A 20,184-nucleotide genomic window follows, 5' to 3' on the forward strand; every position below is an offset into this window, starting at 1 on the left:
CCCTGAGGAGCGCTGTATACACATATGGAAATATAGAATAAAATCGCAAATGAAATGACTAGTGGCGTTACGATGAGTAGAAATCTCAATATCTTTATTTGTCAATATAGTATCAATCAATCAATCAATCAAGAAGATGTCCAAATTAAGGATGCAGAAGCATCACAAAAATTTAATGAATGCCTTCAAAATGCCGCAACAAAACGGTCAGAAAGGGCATTTTTCAATTTGTTCCAAACACAGGGGGAATGAGCCACAGTTCCTTCGCGGCGCTAACAAAGAACAGAAGAGAATGTTGTTCATGCCTATACAGCTCGTCATGTGCACTAACCATACTAGTGACTCTAAACCATACAAATGGAGCATACAGACATCCAACCCTGTGTTTCAATACCGCAGGAAAGGGTATACATTGAACGCATCCGTGTGTGTTTGTCCCTGTCCCTCCGCGTTCTTAATCATGTTCTGTTCTACATTGAAATTTGTTCGCCAAGGACTTGCGGTTGTCGCAATGCACTATAGGGCCCTCAAGCGGACTCGTTTTCTGACAGAGATGTTACAGCGTTTTGCATCAGTCGGTAGCGACACAGCTGCGGGAGCTTCTGAAGTATTCGTGCTCCCTTCAGCTGAGCATTTCCTTTGTCCTTTGGCCGCTCCCGTTCATACTCACGTTCACACGCCAGAACGTGTACGACGTGACAGTGACGCAGCAGGTACAGAAAGCCTTGATCCCTTGGTGACCCTTAAACTGCAGCTGCATCTCATCGCGTGGCAACTTTCCAGGGTCTTCACCTGGTCAGCGCTTCACGACAACCCTCAAGGGTCAACTGACTCCGATTTTAAGTTGTGAAAGAGTATATAGTTACGGACGGGTTGCAAAAACATCCGGGTGCGATTATTCACGTAAACAAACGCCTGCGATGACCATCTTCTTGCGGACTGTTTGGTCAGTTTGGATATGAGGTGACCTGAATATGTAATTTTGTACTATGACGGATTAGTGTGTGAATGAAATCGGTGATCGGTTTTCAACTATTCATCTCACAATAAAGTTGTTGTTGTATTCCAGCGAGGTAGAACAGGTTGATAGATGACTTGAATTGAATATTGGAAGCAATTTTTCATGTTTAAAGCAATTTCTGGATGCTGCCTCGATATCGTTGATTCTGTCGCAGGCATTCCGAAGTACCTCGCTACTTGGTGTGATAATCTTTATAACTCAGCAGAATGTACTTAAGGAAAACTGAGGAGACAGCCTGAATGAGTAATTCTATTATTTTTATTATATAGATTTTACATTAACGCAAATAATATGGAATTACTCGCCTGGGCTTTAAGTCATAGTTGGAGCACGCGGATGATTACTGTAACGGAATTCAACAGAATTCTGCATTGTCTACAGAGACAGAAACAACCGTATTTCTCGAGAAATCGGTCAGCAATAAATCCGTGTCTGATTTGTTTGTTATAATACCGTATTTCACGGTATATATAACACGCGCGTTATATACATATCAAAAATATCCCGAAGAGGCAGTGCGCCGCAACCTCTAGCCGTGGTCCACTCACGTGACATAGGCGTAAATCGTTGAAAAACGGGGAAATATGAATGATAGACGGCTAGCACGAGTACGTGAAGAGCGGACAGAAGCGACGGGCTTGCCCAGGTGGAGGCGAGGGCATGGCCCAGAGCTTGCAGTTTTCGTGTACAAATTAGAGCACTGCACCCCTAGAGCCGGCCCGGCCCGGCCCGTGGGCCGTGCCGCTCCGGGTAAACCCTTCTTTGTGCGGGTCAGGATTGGGCGCGCGTTTGACCATTATGGGGCTCGGGCCGGGCCTATAGGTCGGGCTCGAGCCTGTGTTATCCCACTGGTAGGTAGCCACGGTCAACTTTTAGAGCCTGCTACACTTGGCCGGGTAGCCTATAGATTTCTCGGGCCTGGGCCAGGAAACCTAGAAATTCTTTGGGCTTTCCGCTTCAATGCAGCACTAAGACGGGACGAAGGGCGGTTAAGACAAGGAGACAAACGTATCTGCAAACTCACAACTGACAGGAATTTATTTGCGCAGACAAATTTAAACAATCACGAAGGAAAATAGGTGGTCCTTCGTGATTGTTTAAATTTGTCTGCGCAAATAAATTCCTGTCAGTTGTGAGTTTGCAGATACGTTTGTCTCCTTGTCTTAACCGCCCTTCGTCCCGTCTTAGTGCTGCATTGAAGCGACATGAACTATCACCAACTCCCCCTCTTCCTCCCTTTGGGCTTTTGCCAGGTATGGAGCCGCCGGGGCGAGCCCGGGCGGGTAAGTAAAAGGAAGGCCGGGCTCGGCCCGGCCCTAAGAATGCAGCCCGTGCTTTGGTGCTCTAGCTACAAATACGTATGTCCACTTCATGGCGCGCGTTGTGCATCGGACATTCTTCAGCCTCCTCTAATTTCCGGGTAATGGTAATGGTACCGTGATGTTACACGTAAGGTTTGTCTGCGCAGTGTGGCGACACGTTGCACGTGACGCAGGGTAGGTGTGGCGGAAGTGTGTTGCCGCGTACCCGTCAGGTGGCGGAAAAGAAAGAAGTGGCACCGAGGTGAAGAGGAAGAGGGGGAGAAGGACATGAGGACAGTCTGTAGCCAGCAATGGACGGTTTAAGTGGTCTGAATAAACTACTGGTAACTTTGACTACGTTACAGTAGGACTGCGGATAGTTTGGACTACCTGGGGTTCTTTTGACGTGCGCCGGGAATCTCCGACACAGGGTGCTGGAAGCACCGTGGGTGCGCGTTTTAGATCGATGCGCGTTATACTCCGGAACAACAACAACAATAAATGATGGAAAAGTGATGATGACACGGGATGTTTCCCCGTGGTAGCCATAGGACCCTAACCCACTGCAAAGAGGTTAATATGAGAGGGTGGATTAATGGCGAGCGCGAAGCGAAGACGAGTCAGAGTTCTGTTTAGAGCTCTTTGAGGAGGCCAGTAGTATGTACGAAAGCAAAAAGGGGCGAAGAGCCCGCCACTGATGCGCAGGTGAGCTCCATGGGCCAAGTACTTTGGACACTCCGAAAAATACGGCACAAACTATTGGTTCTCCATGTATGTATACTGGGGAACTCGGAGACAAAATAAGTCGCATAGTTATTCAGTGACGCTGAAATATTGCGAAGCACGGTGTGACATTTGGGTCTCGCTGGCTGTTCATCAAAGTTGTCTTCATTTTATTTGTTTTTTTTTTTTCTCTTCTTCTTAGAGATGAAGGTATTAGCATTTGTATTACGCCCTCTTGTCAACGTTCTTGCATCTCACATTGTGTCAGTGATACATTTGGCTCGTGTGGGGACGTCACCTCCATTTTTTGAAATTCATTGTTCAATTTGTCTTTTATGCGCCATCGAACCTTTGTGCATCATGCAATGTGCGCCTGACTACCAGGGGGAGCGCGAGATCTTGCAACACAGAATGCATGCAATCGACCACCGCCCCTTCACCATAGGCAAGGTGCTGGGCCCATGGTCCAGTAGCGTTCATATGCACCAAGGTCTCTGTCACCTTTGGGATTTCCTGCCACCAACAGGCCTCTCTGCCCTGCTTTGATCACGTTAATCCTCATCTCCATCATCACCTCTCACTATCTACGAATGGCACTGGGGCAGCGCCCAGTCTGCTGGCCTGCATCAGCCCCATCTCATCATCGTCTCTTTATGTGTGTGTGTGTCCTTTATGAATGCATGTATAAGAGACGAAGTGGTTGACTTTGCTGTTGCTGGTCAAATGTCTCACTGAAGAACTTTCGCGTATTTCGGTAATACTTCAAGTAACATATGGTTCGCCGTATACGCCACGGGTCTTCAACGACGTCGAGAAGCAAGAGATAGTAGCATTGGACAGGTAGATAGAAATGTTACGCCGGAGATAATGATAATTAATAAATTAAATTATGAGTGACGTCATACCAGTCATTTGTACCCAGATTTGGGGAAAATGCAAAACAAACAAACAAAATAAGAGTTCATGTTTCCAAAGCACCGCGGAAGACAACAAATACAAATAGCGAAGACAACTTAGGAAATTTGCCACTTCCTTGTTTAATTACGTGTTAGCGCCGCGAAGCAGCTCTGGCTATGAGCGGCGTACAGATGTGAACAGATGGAGAGAGGACAGCAGGAAGGAGTGGAAGACGGGAGGTTAGTATGCGTCCTGGGCCGACTTCATGGGGAACTGCGCACCCCATACTTAATGTTTATGGAGTTATATTAAGTTTATGGAGTTACTTATGTTATGGAGGTTACTGTGAGATGTGAAATGATGAAGTGATGCTGTGACTGGTGATGTGATGTGTGTGACTGGTGAATAATTGTACATATACATCCCATTCCTTGTGGTATGACATGAAGCCCTCACAGCCAGCTACTGTCAGTGCACAGAGGCGTAATAGCCACAATATACGTTGCTCCTCTTGCAGGACGCCCAGCCCGATGGCTGCGGCAGCAGCGAAGCATGCTGTCATGGGGCCACCTCATGCGGTCCGCGGAGCCCGGCCCGCGTCTCTTGGGCTCACTGCCCTTATGGCGTCATGCCAGCTAAACAACGAGCTCGAAGTGAAGGCCCTACTGCAGCGGAAGGTACAGAAGAACCACGTTTCTGTACTCCTCAGTAGTAATTAAAAGCCAAAAAGGTGTCACGGCCTATAGAGCGCATTGCCTAACGTACACCGAGCGACAGTCTTTATTATATATGCACGTTTAACTGTATTTCAACATCCAAAGCATGCTGCAGGGGCTGAAGAATAGGGTATGCTCACGTAAAATCAATGGTTGTCATTTTTTAGGCGTGCTACAATATAGCGCAAAGACACACGCGAAACTTTGTTGCATCATTACGATTATTAATTGCAGTCGTGGAATAAATGACCATATTTACCGCAATCCTTGCACAAAGCTGTTTCGGAGCCATTGGTGGGTCGCCGCGTGCAATCCCCTTTATGCGGATCCTTGCACAGTGTCTTCGTTCCTGGATCCTTCTCAGATCTACGATGGCATACCCAAAGCGTGCTTACTTGAACGGCTGACTCGACTCCACCCCCACACAAACACATGCTTTGGTCTAACCCAGCTTGATCCCGTTGAATGCACGCCAGCTGTTCCTGAATGTCAAACATTACACTTTCTTTCTTGGTTATTGTCATAGCCCACTCTGACGGCAGCTCGCGACAGGACGGGCAAAACTGCGCTTCACTACTGCGCCGAAAACCTAACCCTGGGCTGCGCTCAGTCTCTGCTAGCCACAGATCCGGGTATGGTAATGGTACAGGATGAAGAAGGATACACAGCACTGCACTTCGCCGTGATCTCGGGGAACCGCACAATGGTCGGCTTCCTGGTGGACAGAGGCGCTGACGTCGCGTGTGTCGACAACGAAAAGCACTCCTGCGTCCACTGGGCTACAGGTGTTCGCCTACCTATATTGATTATTATTTCTTTATGGGCCTGTACCATCATGTAACCCTGCAGCCCTGTGCAGGTCGAGTGCAGAAAGTTTCACTGAAGCTTGCATTTACAGCGTGCAGATTTTAAGCTATATAGCTAAGCAGTATAGTAGATGTTCTTTCTTTTTGAAATAAGCTATTCTAAATAACCTAGTAAGCGCGCTATTATACCAACCCGTGGACTGCCCTTTCACCCAAATCGGATCTAATGGTGCTTTTTCGCCCTGTTTGTCCTAGTGTGCGGAGAGCTAGAGTGTCTGGACATCCTGGTTAGCGCCGGCGCCAATCCATCCACTCCGGATATCCACGGTGCGTACCCCATTCACTACGCCGCGCAAATGTGTGGACCAAACAGCGAGGTGGGAAACGATGTCCGTGTGGGCATGGAAGCTCTCCGACGTCTCATTGCTCTTGGAGTGGACGTGGGTGTTCGAGACCAGGACGGACGACCACCTCTGCTCTGGGCAGCCAGCGTGGGTGAGCAATGATACTTTTTGTTGAAGCAAGGCTCCAGAACAGTTGCGATGTCGTCTGCTTCACTCAATCGCCTCAGACGATTTCGAACACAGGCTTTCGGTGGCTACTAGTGGATACGAGTGGCAGCCTTTGCGGCTGATGGTGGCTCGTCTCTATAACTACGGCCTCCGAAAGCACGGCCGTCATTGGTGGACTCTTAATGACCACTGCACGGATTCCACGTCTCCACAAACACAAGAAACGGTGTTTAGTGGCTGTGATTCGGCTTCTTTGTGTCTCCAATGTAAAGACGATCGAAATTGATGTTCTATCCTTGTGCTAACCTTTTCAGTGACTTCCTTCTTTATTCGTAAAGACGATGTTTTAGCGCAAAAAAAAGTTGTGGCAGATTAATATTTCATTGGCGACATGAGAATGACTCATATCCTACGGGATTACGGAAAAGACACGAGAAATGTTGATGATGCTATGGCCGTGCGTTATTCATGTACTCACACGCAATCCCGCTCTAAATTAATGCAATGCAACTTCCAGAAACCCGTGCCAGCAAGACCTACTGTCCTTCTGGCAGCAGCGACGCCATCTTGGCGCTGGTGAATGCAGGAGCTGATGTATCTGCTACCGATAAAGACGGACTTTCAGGTACTCCGTCTGCACCTGTGTTCAACCTAAGAACGGCATGAAATGTAGTCCGTCATCCCTAACAGAATTACTCCGCCGGAAGAATTACACTGCAGCTCCACCAGGTGCCGCCTTTAGGACACCAATAGTAGGATGCCTCAATACCAGCTCCCTCAGTACCACTTCCACTATTGAGGAACTCTATCCTTTTATTTCTGGGACGGCGCACTACGTGTCGCGGCGTAGAGCGATGCGGCTAGCAATAGCAGCCAATAGGGAACGAACGCAGGGCGGGGCCTAACGTGTCGTTCTTAGGTTGGACACGACTATATAGACTTGTAGTCGGTTTAGCCAGAGAGGCTTCAAATCCCTTGGGCGTGGGACTTAAAATCACTCAGTTTGTTTCTATGCGTTCCTTCTGCAGCCCTTCATTGTGCAGCGAGTAGAGGTCATGTGGACTGCATCGAGACTCTTGTCACCCTTTGCGGAGCGCAAGTGGATGCAGTCGACAGCAACGGCTGCTCTGCGCTCTTTTATGCGGTAACCCTGGGTCACGCAGATTGCACGCAACTTCTGCTCAAATATGGTGCGATGGCAAACAGACAAGACAAGAAAGGACGAACGTAATTTTCATTTCTGTTTTTAATCATTACGCCAAGATACGCTATGGACTTTTAAAGGATACCTCGCTCTCCAATCAGCGTTTTCGCCCTATCTGTATTCCCTAATCCCTTCTTCCCTAAGGTAACCAGAACGGAGCTCATGAAGACTCAGCGATCACATATTCAGCTGCCAAGAACGTCGGTGTGTCCTATTAAAAAATGCCGTCCTCCGAAATTTACAGCAGTGTGCCTTTTGACGCTTGACGAATGCCGCTTTCTGTGTGGGTACTGCGTGGTAACCTCTGGATGTCCGTGCAGTGCGGCTCATTGCGGGGCGGCCAAAGGGCAACTGGAAACGCTGAGGATTCTTGCGCAGCACGGTGCCAACTTGTACGTAAGAAACATACGGGGAGACCTGCCATTACACGAGGCTGTACAGTCGGGAAGGAAAGGTGATCAATGGCTTCTTTCACATATCGCGGAGTGTAATTATAGATGAAGAACAACAAACGGCTTCTGAAACTTCGTTTAGGTACGAGTAATAATTCTTAATTGTTGTTGTTGTTCATAAAGCCACCCGAGACACCGATCACCGGTGGTACATAAGCATTTTTAGCTCGTGCTTCAGCAGTTCACCTCTAGCACGCGTTTTTACTTCTATAATGCACTCGATGAATGAAAATGAGAACTTCCTTGCCTCTCTTTTCCTTTTCTAAATTTGTAGTATCAAGGCATTACAAAGAAATGATATAGTATTATATACTGCGTCCATCTAAACGTTGTGCAGGGTTAGGTAAGATATAGTAAGAAAAATGTGGAGGTGTTGGCTCAGAAGTACATTTTCCCCAACGATGGTGCAAAGGTTGCCGATAATGTTCTGATTAGTTGATGCGTTTTCTTCGGTTCGCGTAGGACTCTGCCTTCGTAGTCCGGATATATGACCTTGTGAGCCATATCACCGATCGAGCATTGTATAACACGTTCCTGGCATGTAACGAGCTATATTCCTTGCTGCAGATCTAGTGCAATGGTTGCTAGATCTTCAGCCATCTACCGCCAACGCACCCAACAACAACGGTCGAACAGCCCTGCACGTCGCAGCAGTGACCAACAACGTCGAGATCTGCAAAGTACTCATGGACCGCGGCGCGGACGTCAACCCTGTGATGCGCAGCAGTAAGGTATGGCAACAGCAATGCAGACGAGTAGTGTAAGGAAACACAAGATACATTGCTCTCATGTATACGACAATAGCAAGATTTATTTCCAAACTTCAAGGTGGCATCATGTATGGTAACCAACAAAGAATTGCATTAGACAATTAGCCCATTTTCTGAACTGCATAGCTCAGGCTCTAGAATGCTGACACTTCGCCTCCTGGGGAGTGGATGCCGCAGAAGGCTGACTAAAGCGTTGAGCAGTCGCCCTTTCCGCGGTTCGCAAAACGAACGGGTACTTTATTTATTTATTAATAATATTACGCATATTATTTGTATGAGCCTCCTCTTGTGTTTCCTGGATTCCACGCATGTTCTTCTACAAGACTGACCGTGATTTCGAAGAGTGCGTAAGTTCTGATATATCGAAAAGGACCCAACACGGGATCAAAACGGGGCAGTTGGTACTAGTTGATAACAACAATCGTATTGCAGGCGAGAGACAGAGAGAGAATGCTCTGAACGTAACGCTAATTTCAGATACATTCAGTTGAGACGACCGGGGCGTCAACTAGAGCACTGCAAAGGGCTGGGCTGGCCCGAATACATGAGTCCGGCCCGGTCCGCGGACCGAAATCGGGCCTCAAAGTCGTTTTGACTGCGGGCTCGGGCCGAGCTAGGGTTCAGCCCGAGAATTCTCGGGCCTCAGTCGGGCCGAGCTTTTGTGAGCCACTCTTTCGCAGTATTTAATCCTCAACATACATTTTGAAAACAAAGCAACCATGTACCTGGGTGCTTCCTCCGTCTTTCTCTTAAAACGCTACAACATAGGCGTCGGGTTATTCTCGACTTCGCTATGTTGTGGATCTCGCCCTCGCTGCGGCGTGCACCGTGGACAGGCCCGCTAGACTCGACGTCCACGTGTTGCCACAAGTACAAACCGCATCAAAAGCTGCGCTTGCACGTTCCAAGTATGTGTCGTTTACGCTGTTTCTTGTGTGCAGTGTCCGCCACATTGCAACTGCGTGCCGTGCCTCGGCCGGGCTTTCGCCAGCCGGGTCGTGCAAGCCTCCGTGGCGTCGGGTACGTGCCGGGCCGTGCTGAGCTGAGTTTTCAGCAGCCAGGTCGGGCTCGGGTCGGGTAAGCCTTCGTGGCTTCGGGTACGGGCCGGGTCGGGCCCGTGCAGTGCTCTAGTCTGAACAGCTGACTTTGTTCGTCAGACACAATAACCTTTTCGATAAACGGAATCAGACAAGGACACTGCATCCTTGTGTCAATGCAGTGTCATTGTCTGATTCCGTTTATTCATAACCCTAGTTGTCCATGTCTCTCGGCTGCAATACGATTGTTAAGATATCGAAAAGGTTATTGTGTCTGACGAACAAAGTCAGCTGGTTCAGACACTCTGGTTGCCTCAACTGAATGTATCTGAAATTGACCTGACGTTCATAGCATTCTTCAACATTATTACGTATTAGGGCTAAAACGCTTTTGGGGTTATGGCCACAATGTCTTACCATCAAGTCATATTGTCTTGTTTGGGGCGTCACGACGCTTTCAGAACTCGTGTCATGTCACCCTGGGACACCGTATATCTACTACGGTCATCTAGCTCGCATTATCGGACATGCCCGATGTCCATATTGGGTTAGGCTAGGTTGGGTTAGGTGAGGCTGGGTAAAGGTAATGTCACGAGAACTTACGCGCTCTCGAGCACCTACAAATGAATGCCTTGTAAACGTACTATGTCGGCAGGGCCACCTTCTAACACCACTGGATGCCTCGCTTCAGCGCGGGAACCGCGGATGTGCCAAGTATCTCCGTCTTCACGGCGCGTTGCCGTTTGGAAAGATGACCGATAAGCACGATATCGACCGGTGGCTAGAGCAAAGGTGAGAAGAAACTTCGATTAAGCTATTCTGTGGAAATGGGTCAGTCCATGAGTTACCTCACGAGTTTCCGTTTGACGCCTACTCTAAAATAAGTATACTGTTCCGTTGTAAAGCAGTGTTATAGAACACGAGACACTGAAAATATTTCGGGTGTGGTACAGAGACACTGGTACTGAGTAGACCTCAGTACTAAAGGAGAGGAATTGGGCTTGTTTGTACTTACTGTGCAGGAGCATAACGAAGCGCAAAAAAAAAAGAGACAATTTTGCTACAAAACGGTCTCTTTTTTTGTTTGGCGCTTCGTTATGCTACTGCATAACTCTGGCTCACTTGCAGATATTGCTACCTCTGAATGACTACGCATGCATCATGCTGGATTCAGATTTTTTCACGGTGGCTTGCTGTTATCCTGATAACAGGCTAACTCAACAGAAAATTATGCAAAAGCGTGATAAACGCCAACCCAGTCTGTACCAGTGTAGTGCCTAAATTAAGAAGTCAAAGAGACTATACTCATCTCTCAGACCACGTGATAGTTGTACTACAGCAGCTGCGTGCCCTCTGGTGTGGTTTATAGGAGAGACGGGCAGGAAGCGAGACGTACGTGTCGTTTCCAGACAGGGGAACAAGCATTTTACGGCAAAAAAAGTATTTTTGTTTTCTTTCTAAGCTGCCTTTGTGTCTCTTTTCAGTGCCAACATGTCCGCACTGCCGCCGGCAAAGTCGATCTGCCCAGACGGTATCCACGAGCTTCCACAGCACGGCCACCTGCACGAGACTTGGGTTCAGACCGACTCTGGTTATTTCGATGAGCGTGGACACGGCCCCCGCACAAACCTACAAGACACAACTAGGCCTCATGTCGGCCATACAGGCGCCTGTGCACCGCAATCCTTCGCTACAACCAACAAACATGTGCTCGAAGGCGGACGTACCCTGAAGCAGGCCATAATTACCAACGTCTACGTGCGCACATCAGGGGGAAGAACTCATCAATCTAAGCGGAGACGGGGTAGTGGAGATGATGACAATGCGAAAGAAGACGACTCGACGTCCGGTGGTGGCGAAAGTCAGGATGAAAGCCCGAAAAAGTCTAAGGTTACGAAGGTAGCTAGAAAGCACGTTGTCATCGACGCTAATGGTGAGGAAGTATCGGAGGAGGTGATAGTTGAAGAAGGTTCTCAACACGTGAAGAGGATTGTGCGGAAGACAGCAGGTAGCGATGACCTTGTTAGGGTGAGTGGGGAAGTGCTAGAGAATCCACTCACGACGCCCGAAGGGCTGACTTCTACGACGATGAGCGAGCAGAAAAGCCTGGAAGGTGGACAGGAGTCATCGTGCGAGGAGCCGGTCGCTAAGGCGGGGAGGAAGTTAACCATAAACAGACCTAGTGATCAGCACCATAAGACGGCTGAAAAACACGAACATGAAAGCGAGCCCTCGCAACTTATCCAAGGTAAGAAGTGCCCAGAAGCCCCTTCATCAAAACAAGAAGCTTTAAGAAAAAGAAGTAAGATACCCAGACGGAGCAGCTCGTCATCTGGTGACAGCACAACTGGGGGAAATGAGAAGACCTTGAAAGAAGTGACGAAGACACACAGTAAAACTGTCAATCGGAGCGAGGAGTATCAAGAAGTGGTTACCACACAAACCACAGGGTGCAGGAACCTGTCTGAAGCAGATATCAGAACGGCACCACCTTCAACGCCGAAGCCTCAAGAACACGAGGAAGACGAAACAAGTATCGTCAGAGTTGCTGCACAGAAGTTTAAGCAGATGGCTAACTTAGGTGACGAAACGATTCTCCAGGACCGCGATATTGAGGATACTCACGAGAAGATTCCAAACGGGGAATGTGTGAATAAAGAAGACATCTCTGCGAATGCAACTGGTGGGCGGGAAAGCAGTGTCTTAGGGCAACGTCGTGAAGGTGAAACTTGCGGAAATGTTGAACACGCACATCTTAGTGACGAGCTTCCAGTTGCTACGGACACACAGGCTGCATCTCATGGGACGTTAAAACGTGACGGTGACGAGACAGCAGAACCGCCCGAATCGAAGATGGGACACTCTCCAGGTCCAGACGTCGAATGCAGAGACGCGTCATCTGCCAATGGCACGACGACAACGCAGTTGAAAGAAACTACGAGGCACTCACAGAGTAAATCTCATTTACGGCGAGAAAAATCTGTGGAGTCATCTAGCTCCCGAGCAGAGAAAAGTGTCACGCCAAGTGCTGGGGATAAGGATTTATCGAGCTTAGGAACAGATCCAAACCAATCAACGAAACACGCCGGCGGGACAGAGACACGTGGAAGAAGGTCGGCAGTAGATGCAAAAAGAGAAGATGCTGATTACCGAGACCAATCAACCCCGGAACCCCCATGCGAGGAACGACCGAAGCTTATAATGATCGACACAGCGAGCAGTCCTGTGTTTGACGGAGTTGAATTGGTCGACACATCATGCGGTAGCCCGAGAGACACGTTGACAGGTTCTGAATTCCGATCTGTGCAGGTTGAGGAGAGAGGGTGTAGTCCTGCTGGAGGAGAATACACAGCCGACGCTGCCTGTGCGACTACGCCGGGAGTGGTTGAGAGCGTTGGGTGCAGTCCTGTTGTTAATCACATTGATGCCTCTTGCAGTCCGTTGTTAGAAACCATACAAGAACTCTCAGTTGCTGGTCCCATACCAGAATCTACCGGCGATGTCGCCTCGGCTGCCCATAGCCCCAGGCTGACCTCTCAAGCAGATGCAGCATGCAGCCCACCGAGCTTCGCTGATATGGTCGACAATACGTGCAGCCCACACGCTGTAAGCGAGAGCAGGGACCAGGCTTGCAGTGCAGCCAACGAAATACTTCGCTGCGACGCGGCCACAAGCCCTATAGAGTTCTTAAAGGAAGATTTAAGCTCTCAAAGATTCCCACGAACGCCACCGCTAGTGATCGAACTTGCTGATGCAGCATGCAGTCCACCAGAAGCCGTGCCAGGGGGCAAACTTACTACAGCCACTGATCATGCTGCAAGCAGCCCTATGCATCTCTTAGTGGAGCGAGTTGATGGTACCTGCAGCCCTGCAGAGCCGTTTCTCAAAGATGCGTCCAGCAGCCCAGCAACCAGAGACGCAGGTGTCGACGCTTATGCAAGCCCTGCGGAACCCTTTGTCAAAGATATGTCCAGCAGTCCCACCACCAAAGATACAGGTGTTGATGCGTCTGCAAGCCCTGCAGAACCGTTCACTGCAGAGTTGGCATGCAGTCCTTTTGTACGGAATATCAGTGCAGCTGACGAGGGTAGCAGCCCACATATTACGTCAAGCCTGTATCTAGATGCACCGACTGCTTTACCAGAGCAATACGCAAAACATTCCCCTTCTGGAGCAGTACCAGAGCATTTCACAAGAACACCAGGTGTAGATGCGGCATGTAGCCCCATTGAATTTGTCAATGATACGTTATCTTTGAGAAGCAGCAGTAGTTCGTTGGACGTCGAAATTGCTGTCAGATCATCTTCAATGGAAGAGCACGAAAAGTCACCGCTCACCGATATCGGAGCTATTCCTTCCGGGTCGCGTGGGAGCCCAATGGAAACGCCTGCGCTTCAAGAAGTCATAACCGAGTCAGTAAGCGTGCTGGCAAAGCCAGCTATAGCAGATTCAGGAACAAGCCCGATGGCCGTATCTTTAAAGGCCGCTGAGACATCCACAGAAACCTGTCCCATATCTAATGTGAGCGACAGCGCTACCAGCCCCATTTGCAAACAAATGGATGACAACAGAGAAGCCAAGAAATCTGCAACGACCGACACAGCTTGCAGCCCCATTCCTGCCCCCGCCTTGCTGCCAGTTGATTTTGGAAAGCCTGTGCTACACCGCAGAAAGAAAATACTTTCGAAAAGTCGGTCATGGGATGTTATCGGCACCGTTGAGAAGATACCAGACAACCTCACGCTTCCAGAAATCACTGGAACAAGACCTGCAAAAGACGTCCTTCCCACCCAGACAGTGGATAAGACAAGTCTCCAAAAGCTTCCAGCCATAGTTAGGACAGCTAATACTTCTGAAGAAGAAGAAAGACGCGAAATTGAAACCAAAGGTAATAGGGCTGTTCACGAGAAGACACATCTGACCAAGCATCGCAGTTCCTCTCATTTAGAAGTGGAACGTGATCGATCTCCAACGTCGAGTGTCCGTAGCTCAGACCACGCAGCTGGTATGAAGGACTCTGGATTTAGTGATGTAGAAAGAGCGCCCTCCGGTTCGTCCGGAGACATCGGCGACGAACACCTGTCAGATTCGGCTGCGCAAAAGGTCGACTTGCGACGCAAGCGACTAAAGCCCAAGGTTTGCCATGCGGATTTCGACAGTGATGGAAGTGCTGCTGGAACGAAGGCCGTTCCGGGTCGGAAGGCGGGAACGCAAGCGCTCGGATCTAGGCACGGTGTTCACGATGGCATGCCTCATGAGGAGCATTACCTCAATGAAGATCTGACCCTAGAAGTGCAGAAACATCTAAGAAAGTAAGTTTAACCATTGGAATTATTTTTGCCAGCCATGAAGGATAAGAGAAGAAAGACTGCACTGGGCTACGGCCTAGTTAACAGAGCGGGCTGTACTGTAGCAATAGAAATCTTCCAGTGGGTGCTGATGTGGTGACAGTTTTTGGCGGTTTAGATCAGGTTAGGTTTCGTCAGGTGAGTTTAGGTACACTAGTTCTGGTTAGGTCTCTCTAGTGCCCTGGGGGGGGGGGGGGGGAGGGGGAGGTCCCTCTTGTTGTAGGCGGTGCCGGCGTCAAACTGTCTCTTTTGCATATGTTTGCAGCTTGTGGAGTACGTTATTTTAGTATTTAACTTCAGAAAATTATCGTGTATATTGCTCACTTGGTTTAGTCACAAAAATACTTCAAAGTGCTCCTCTCTGTTCCCCGAGATGAAAAAGGAACTTTTTTGCGCCCACCTTCCGAGTGATAACGACGCCGTTGACCCCCCTTTTCCTCTTCTTCTTTTTTTTTTTTTTTTTGAGGACCAAAGTTCCGGGTCTCCTTCTTTTTTCTCCGTGGATCCAAGCACGGGAGCATCCTTGGTTGAAGTGTGCAAACGTTAGCGGGGGTCTAAGTTGAAAAATAACATTAGTTCGTTCACTTCAGCCACCTCCTTCCGGGTCAGGCCGAGAACTTACGGGACGATCCTTGTGTGTTCGTCCGATACTACACACAGATATGCCACATTCACAGCACGTGACCACAGATACGCGCAAGCAATCCATATTTTGGAATCAACATGACGCGCTGTTTCACATAACCACAGCCGTGATCTCGATGATTTGCCACAGGTACCAGCTGGAACGGCAACTGTTCAGCGAACTCCAGGAGTTGAAACGGCACCAGATTCGCAGTGGCCGGAGCCACGAACAAGTCCTCGTCAAACGCCTGGTAGACAAGTACCGAGATTCTGTCTTGGGTCCAGGAATGAAGGACTTTCAGGGGCAGTACACTTTCAAGAACTACGAAACCTACCTCTACGGTGAGCTCTTGCCCCGAATTTTATTCTAGACACTGTGCCGCTGTCACCAGGCTAATTTTTCTTTATTGTACCAACTTTCCTGCACGACATTATGTCATACTGCACTGTCTATAACCCTACGTGTTCATGAACTTTGACGTGCAGGCCAGCTTCGTGAACTGTCGTCGTCCAATGAGGGCAAAGTCCCACACAAAAACGAAAAGGTTAGCTTGGCTACCATCAAGAAGTGTTACAAACGACGTGCTACTCTATCTGTGTTTTACAGAAAGACGTGGTACAGACGAAAGGAACCTCAGAAGGTCCCCTGGAATGTGTCAATAAAACATACAAGTGTCACCATGCTGCACAGGCCTACAGAACAACAACAGGTATCCGTCGCCGTAGCAAGTCCCTCAGGGTGCTTGGAAACTAGACCTCGATGTACCTTGTTTGCTGAATTTTGCTTTCGTTGCGGCATACTTCAAGCTGGCTATTCCATTCTGCCGTCAGCCTGCTTCGCTCAAAACGATTCCACTTGCTTTGTTGGCGAACGTTCCTTGCAACTTTCCTCGCTGCCCTTGCAAAATTAACGCTAGATGTCAGAGTGCTCAAGGTAGCCTTAGATGCCGCAAGAGGAACGCTTGTTTCAAGAACCTTGCCAGAAACATCGCAGAGCATGAAGCATGTAGCTCGGCATCGTAGAGACGTGGCTTTCGTACGTTGCGAAGTAGAACAACTCAAACTGTGCAATTTTTCGTAGGCGAGGTGCTTGATCTTCCGCGGAAGGCTGTTCTGCCGGCCATGCTTCCCAGTCCTATCAACAGCGTTTTTGCAGTCGTCAGAGGTGCTCCGACGGTTCCTTCAACTAGAGGCAACTACAGTCACGTCAGGTCGAGAGTGTTCCCGCAAAAACCAGTGCAGAGGGTGGATCTGGCGCCTCAAGAAACTGCGAATGTCGCGGAAAAATCTGCGGCGACGCCAAAGAAGGTGCCGCTTAGGAAGCTGGACGGAATATCCGGTATCTTGAACAACCAGGCCTCACGGCTTCGCGTTGAAAGACTGAAGAGGATACAGATGGAAGAGAAAGCCGCGAAAGAGCAATGGCACCCGCTTAGGAAACCAGGTGATGGAAGCAAGCCATCGCTTGCTCAAGGCCCAAAATGCCATGCCGAAGATGCCCGAATCACTGAAACGTCAGAATCGTCCACGAGTGAAGAATCAGCCCAGCAGATTGAAGAAAGCATGGTAGCAGAGAAAGGGCCCTCTAGCGAAAGGAAGGCAACGGAACCTTCACCACAACCGGCAAAGACTGGAACCACAGGTGCAACCAGGCCTCCCAAGGCCACCACAAAACTCTGCCAAATGGAGAAGGAAGAGGACACGGAACCACGGCAAACATTCCCGTATTTGAAGAAGAATGATGGACGCAAAAGCGTACGGAAACCTAGCCCAAAACCTCCCCCTCCAAAAGAACCAGACACTCCAAACACGCAGCGACGATTCAGCAAGTCGACCACGACGCCCACGAAAAGTAGCGCGCTGCTCCCTTTCTGGGTGCCGCACAGCCCCACGAAAGAGGTCGAAAGACGCGACACTTCAATACGAGACAATCTGGGTGAGCAGACTGTTAGGTTTAAAGACTGGATCCGTACACGGAAACAAGAAGCAGCCGGTCGTAGAGGATCACCAAGTGAGACAGACTCTGGACATGAAGGAGATAAGCCCAGCACAAAAGATGTCATTCTGGAAGAAGTGAGCAGGAGCCTGCAGAAAGAGGAAATTCTTCCATCTGATCTGATAACAATGAGATTACAGCCTTCTCAGCCGCCGTCAGAAAACACTAGTCACGACGAAGAAGAAGAAACAATAACTCGCACATTGAGAGTGGAGGAGTTTCTGGACGCGACAGAGAACGATATTGTGGTCAAGCAGACGGAACTCAAGCCCGAAAACGTTTCTGAAGGCGACGAGTCGCCCGACTGCGCGACTCGGAGCACTGCCAGCTCAACTAGTAGCGATAGTGTCTGCCAAAGTGAAAGAACGCTGCAGTTTGAAATCAAGCACGGCCGTGAAAAGAACGTATTCTGGCTCCCAACAAATAAGATTAGAAAGAACCGCCAGTGGCAGGTGACATTTATAGTCGCTAAGGCGGATTCGGGCATGAAATAGTCCTCTGCACGTTTGTACATAACCCGATGGGTAACAAAACGGCACTTACGGCAAACGGTCGTGGTCATTCTGTATGGTTGCTGTAACAGTAAGATACTCTGTGGGCGCAAACTTTCTAGAGCAATAACCGGTTAATAATTATTCATTGGTAATGTACGTTGTAAAGAAAAGTTATTATCCGTTATGGCACTGCACCTGATCCAGAGACCCCGCCTGACCTGCACGGGCCGACTTTTCCGGGCCCAACCCGGCCCGCTGGCCCAGTGAGTACCGTATTTTCACGAGTACTAGCCACGGCTTATGCGCAATTTTTTTTTCTCACGGGCGCTCTGCGGCTTATCCACCAGTGCGGCTTATCTGGTGACTATTTTTTCCTGGTATTTTCCCCATACGCCAATTTTAACGAAAGGGCCTGGAACAGCACTGCCTTGCCGATGCACGAACAGTGCGTAACAGGGACGGGTCCACATTCGAGTAGATTGATCTTCCTGGTGCATTCCCCCAAGCAGCTTTAAGGAAAGTGGTGACAGTGATTCACGTCTTCTGGAAGATCACTGACCCATCAGTCTACGAAAAACACCCAACAAGGGCACAATCCGAGCTTGGTAGAACTCTAGAACTGACCACCTCTGTTGTACACTGTGCCGATCCCGGAGTATGTACCACAGGGTTTATGGCCTTCTCTATGGTCTGCTTTGTCGCACAAATCAGTCATCTCGTATTGCCCGCAGCCTATCTGCCAGAAAATTTTCAAAACGTCCCTAAAAACGCGTCCTGCGGCTTAACTGCAATGCGGCTTATACGCGTGAAAGTACGGTACATCTTTCATTGGCCTTTTATCTCACATCTAGTCCTTCAGTGTGGCTGATCTGAACAAAAGTATTACTAGCATAAAGGTTGTACATATGCATTTTTCTAAAAACTTTCAAGACCTGCAATATCTATTCTCTCCGCTCTTTCATTGCGCCTCACGTTCATAGTTACTTATTTACCATCTCATAGTTATTTATGCTTTTACGCATCCAGAGCAGGCACACACAAACTTTACTGCCATTAGGACGCCACTCTGAATGGCACTGTGCAGTTTCTCATCCCTGTCCCTCTCCAAATAAACATGAACCATTACTTTATTACATCAGCTACTGTCTGCCATCTTCCTAGCATAACCAGTGTAGCAGCAGAGTAAACTTCCTCTGCTGAAGTCAATTGTAAAAATTAACTCTTAATTTAATTTGTCAGTAGTAGTTGTTGTATGACAGTGTTGGAAAGTGTGCATTATCTTTAGAGGGATGTTATGGACAATGTTGATGTTTGAGAGTTATAGTTCTAATAGTACCGACAACTAAATAAAGCGATGTTTCAACATTTTATATATATAACAGAATTTGTGTGAGTTTCTCCGGTACAGTATACCCAGCACTTATTAAAAGCTATATAATTCATATATATATTGTGAGGAAAACGTCATGAATGTGATGACACAGTGATAAGTAAGAGACTGGTTTGTAATCGGTCCCTCACGCAAGATAGGAAAGTTCAGACTAGGCTCCAGGCCAACCCCCAGACTGACAAGGATGATGGTAATGATCCTGCCTCACAATACGCATGTACATGAACATTTCACAAGCCAGTGTTTGGAAAGCATGCCACTGCACATTCTAAGAATGTCAAATATCAATGACATGCCCTTATTGTCATTAGCCATTCAAAGTTCACCCACTTGCAACGTCTTTTTTTGTGTGCATGCATTCTTCAAATTTCTAAGTGCACAGTACTACAGGTATTTGGCAGTCTTGTTTGCACCTCTTCTGGAGAGAGTGCAAGCTCAGCAGGTGTCAAATTAAATACACAGGGACATTAAATACACTGTGCTGAGCTTTCGGCACTAATTAAAGGACCCTCAGGGGGCGAAATTAACCCATAGACTGACCACTGCGGCATCTGTCATGATTATGGTTGTCTCGTGACAGAAAGCCACTACGTTTCAATTACTATCTAAAAGAAGAGAGGCTGTTCTATTGCATCTGCACATAGGGCTGGGATGATGATGTCTCATAGCTCCAACCAAACTCCTAAAATTGCAGCCACAAGGATAAGTTTATTCTTGTGTGCGTGGATGTTTGAGTTGCAGGTTGGTAAAAAGCATCCACAGGGTCTGAGGTTTTCAGGGAATATTTTTTGCCAAATTCGGGGGGGTAAAAATCAGGTGGAAAACATCCAATTCGAGAGAATGGCTTGTTATAAAGATCACAAATGTAAAAAGGAAACAACTTTTAAACTAAG

At 48.4% G+C, this 20,184-nt stretch overlaps 1 protein-coding gene across 1 annotated transcript in view; it reads left to right on the forward strand.

Annotated features, from left to right (window-relative positions):
- Positions 1 to 19,271, forward strand: part of LOC135396822 (uncharacterized) — an 81,539-nt gene extending 62,268 nt beyond the window's left edge. The window contains exons 2-14 of the mRNA XM_064628018.1: positions 4,460 to 4,619; positions 5,185 to 5,443; positions 5,720 to 5,959; positions 6,494 to 6,601; positions 7,005 to 7,203; positions 7,501 to 7,634; positions 8,200 to 8,363; positions 10,095 to 10,231; positions 10,924 to 14,751; positions 15,563 to 15,753; positions 15,898 to 15,956; positions 16,019 to 16,121; positions 16,493 to 19,271. Of these exons, the coding sequence (XP_064484088.1) occupies positions 4,473 to 4,619; positions 5,185 to 5,443; positions 5,720 to 5,959; positions 6,494 to 6,601; positions 7,005 to 7,203; positions 7,501 to 7,634; positions 8,200 to 8,363; positions 10,095 to 10,231; positions 10,924 to 14,751; positions 15,563 to 15,753; positions 15,898 to 15,956; positions 16,019 to 16,121; positions 16,493 to 17,901 (6,978 nt within the window). The 5' untranslated portion in view covers positions 4,460 to 4,472 and the 3' untranslated portion in view covers positions 17,902 to 19,271. The remainder of the gene's footprint in view (positions 1 to 4,459; positions 4,620 to 5,184; positions 5,444 to 5,719; positions 5,960 to 6,493; positions 6,602 to 7,004; positions 7,204 to 7,500; positions 7,635 to 8,199; positions 8,364 to 10,094; positions 10,232 to 10,923; positions 14,752 to 15,562; positions 15,754 to 15,897; positions 15,957 to 16,018; positions 16,122 to 16,492) is intronic.
- Positions 19,272 to 20,184: the final 913 nt, after the last annotated feature.

The sequence above is a fragment of the Ornithodoros turicata genome, chromosome 6 (assembly GCF_037126465.1).
Source record: "Ornithodoros turicata isolate Travis chromosome 6, ASM3712646v1, whole genome shotgun sequence".
Taxonomy (NCBI): domain Eukaryota; kingdom Metazoa; phylum Arthropoda; class Arachnida; order Ixodida; family Argasidae; genus Ornithodoros; species Ornithodoros turicata.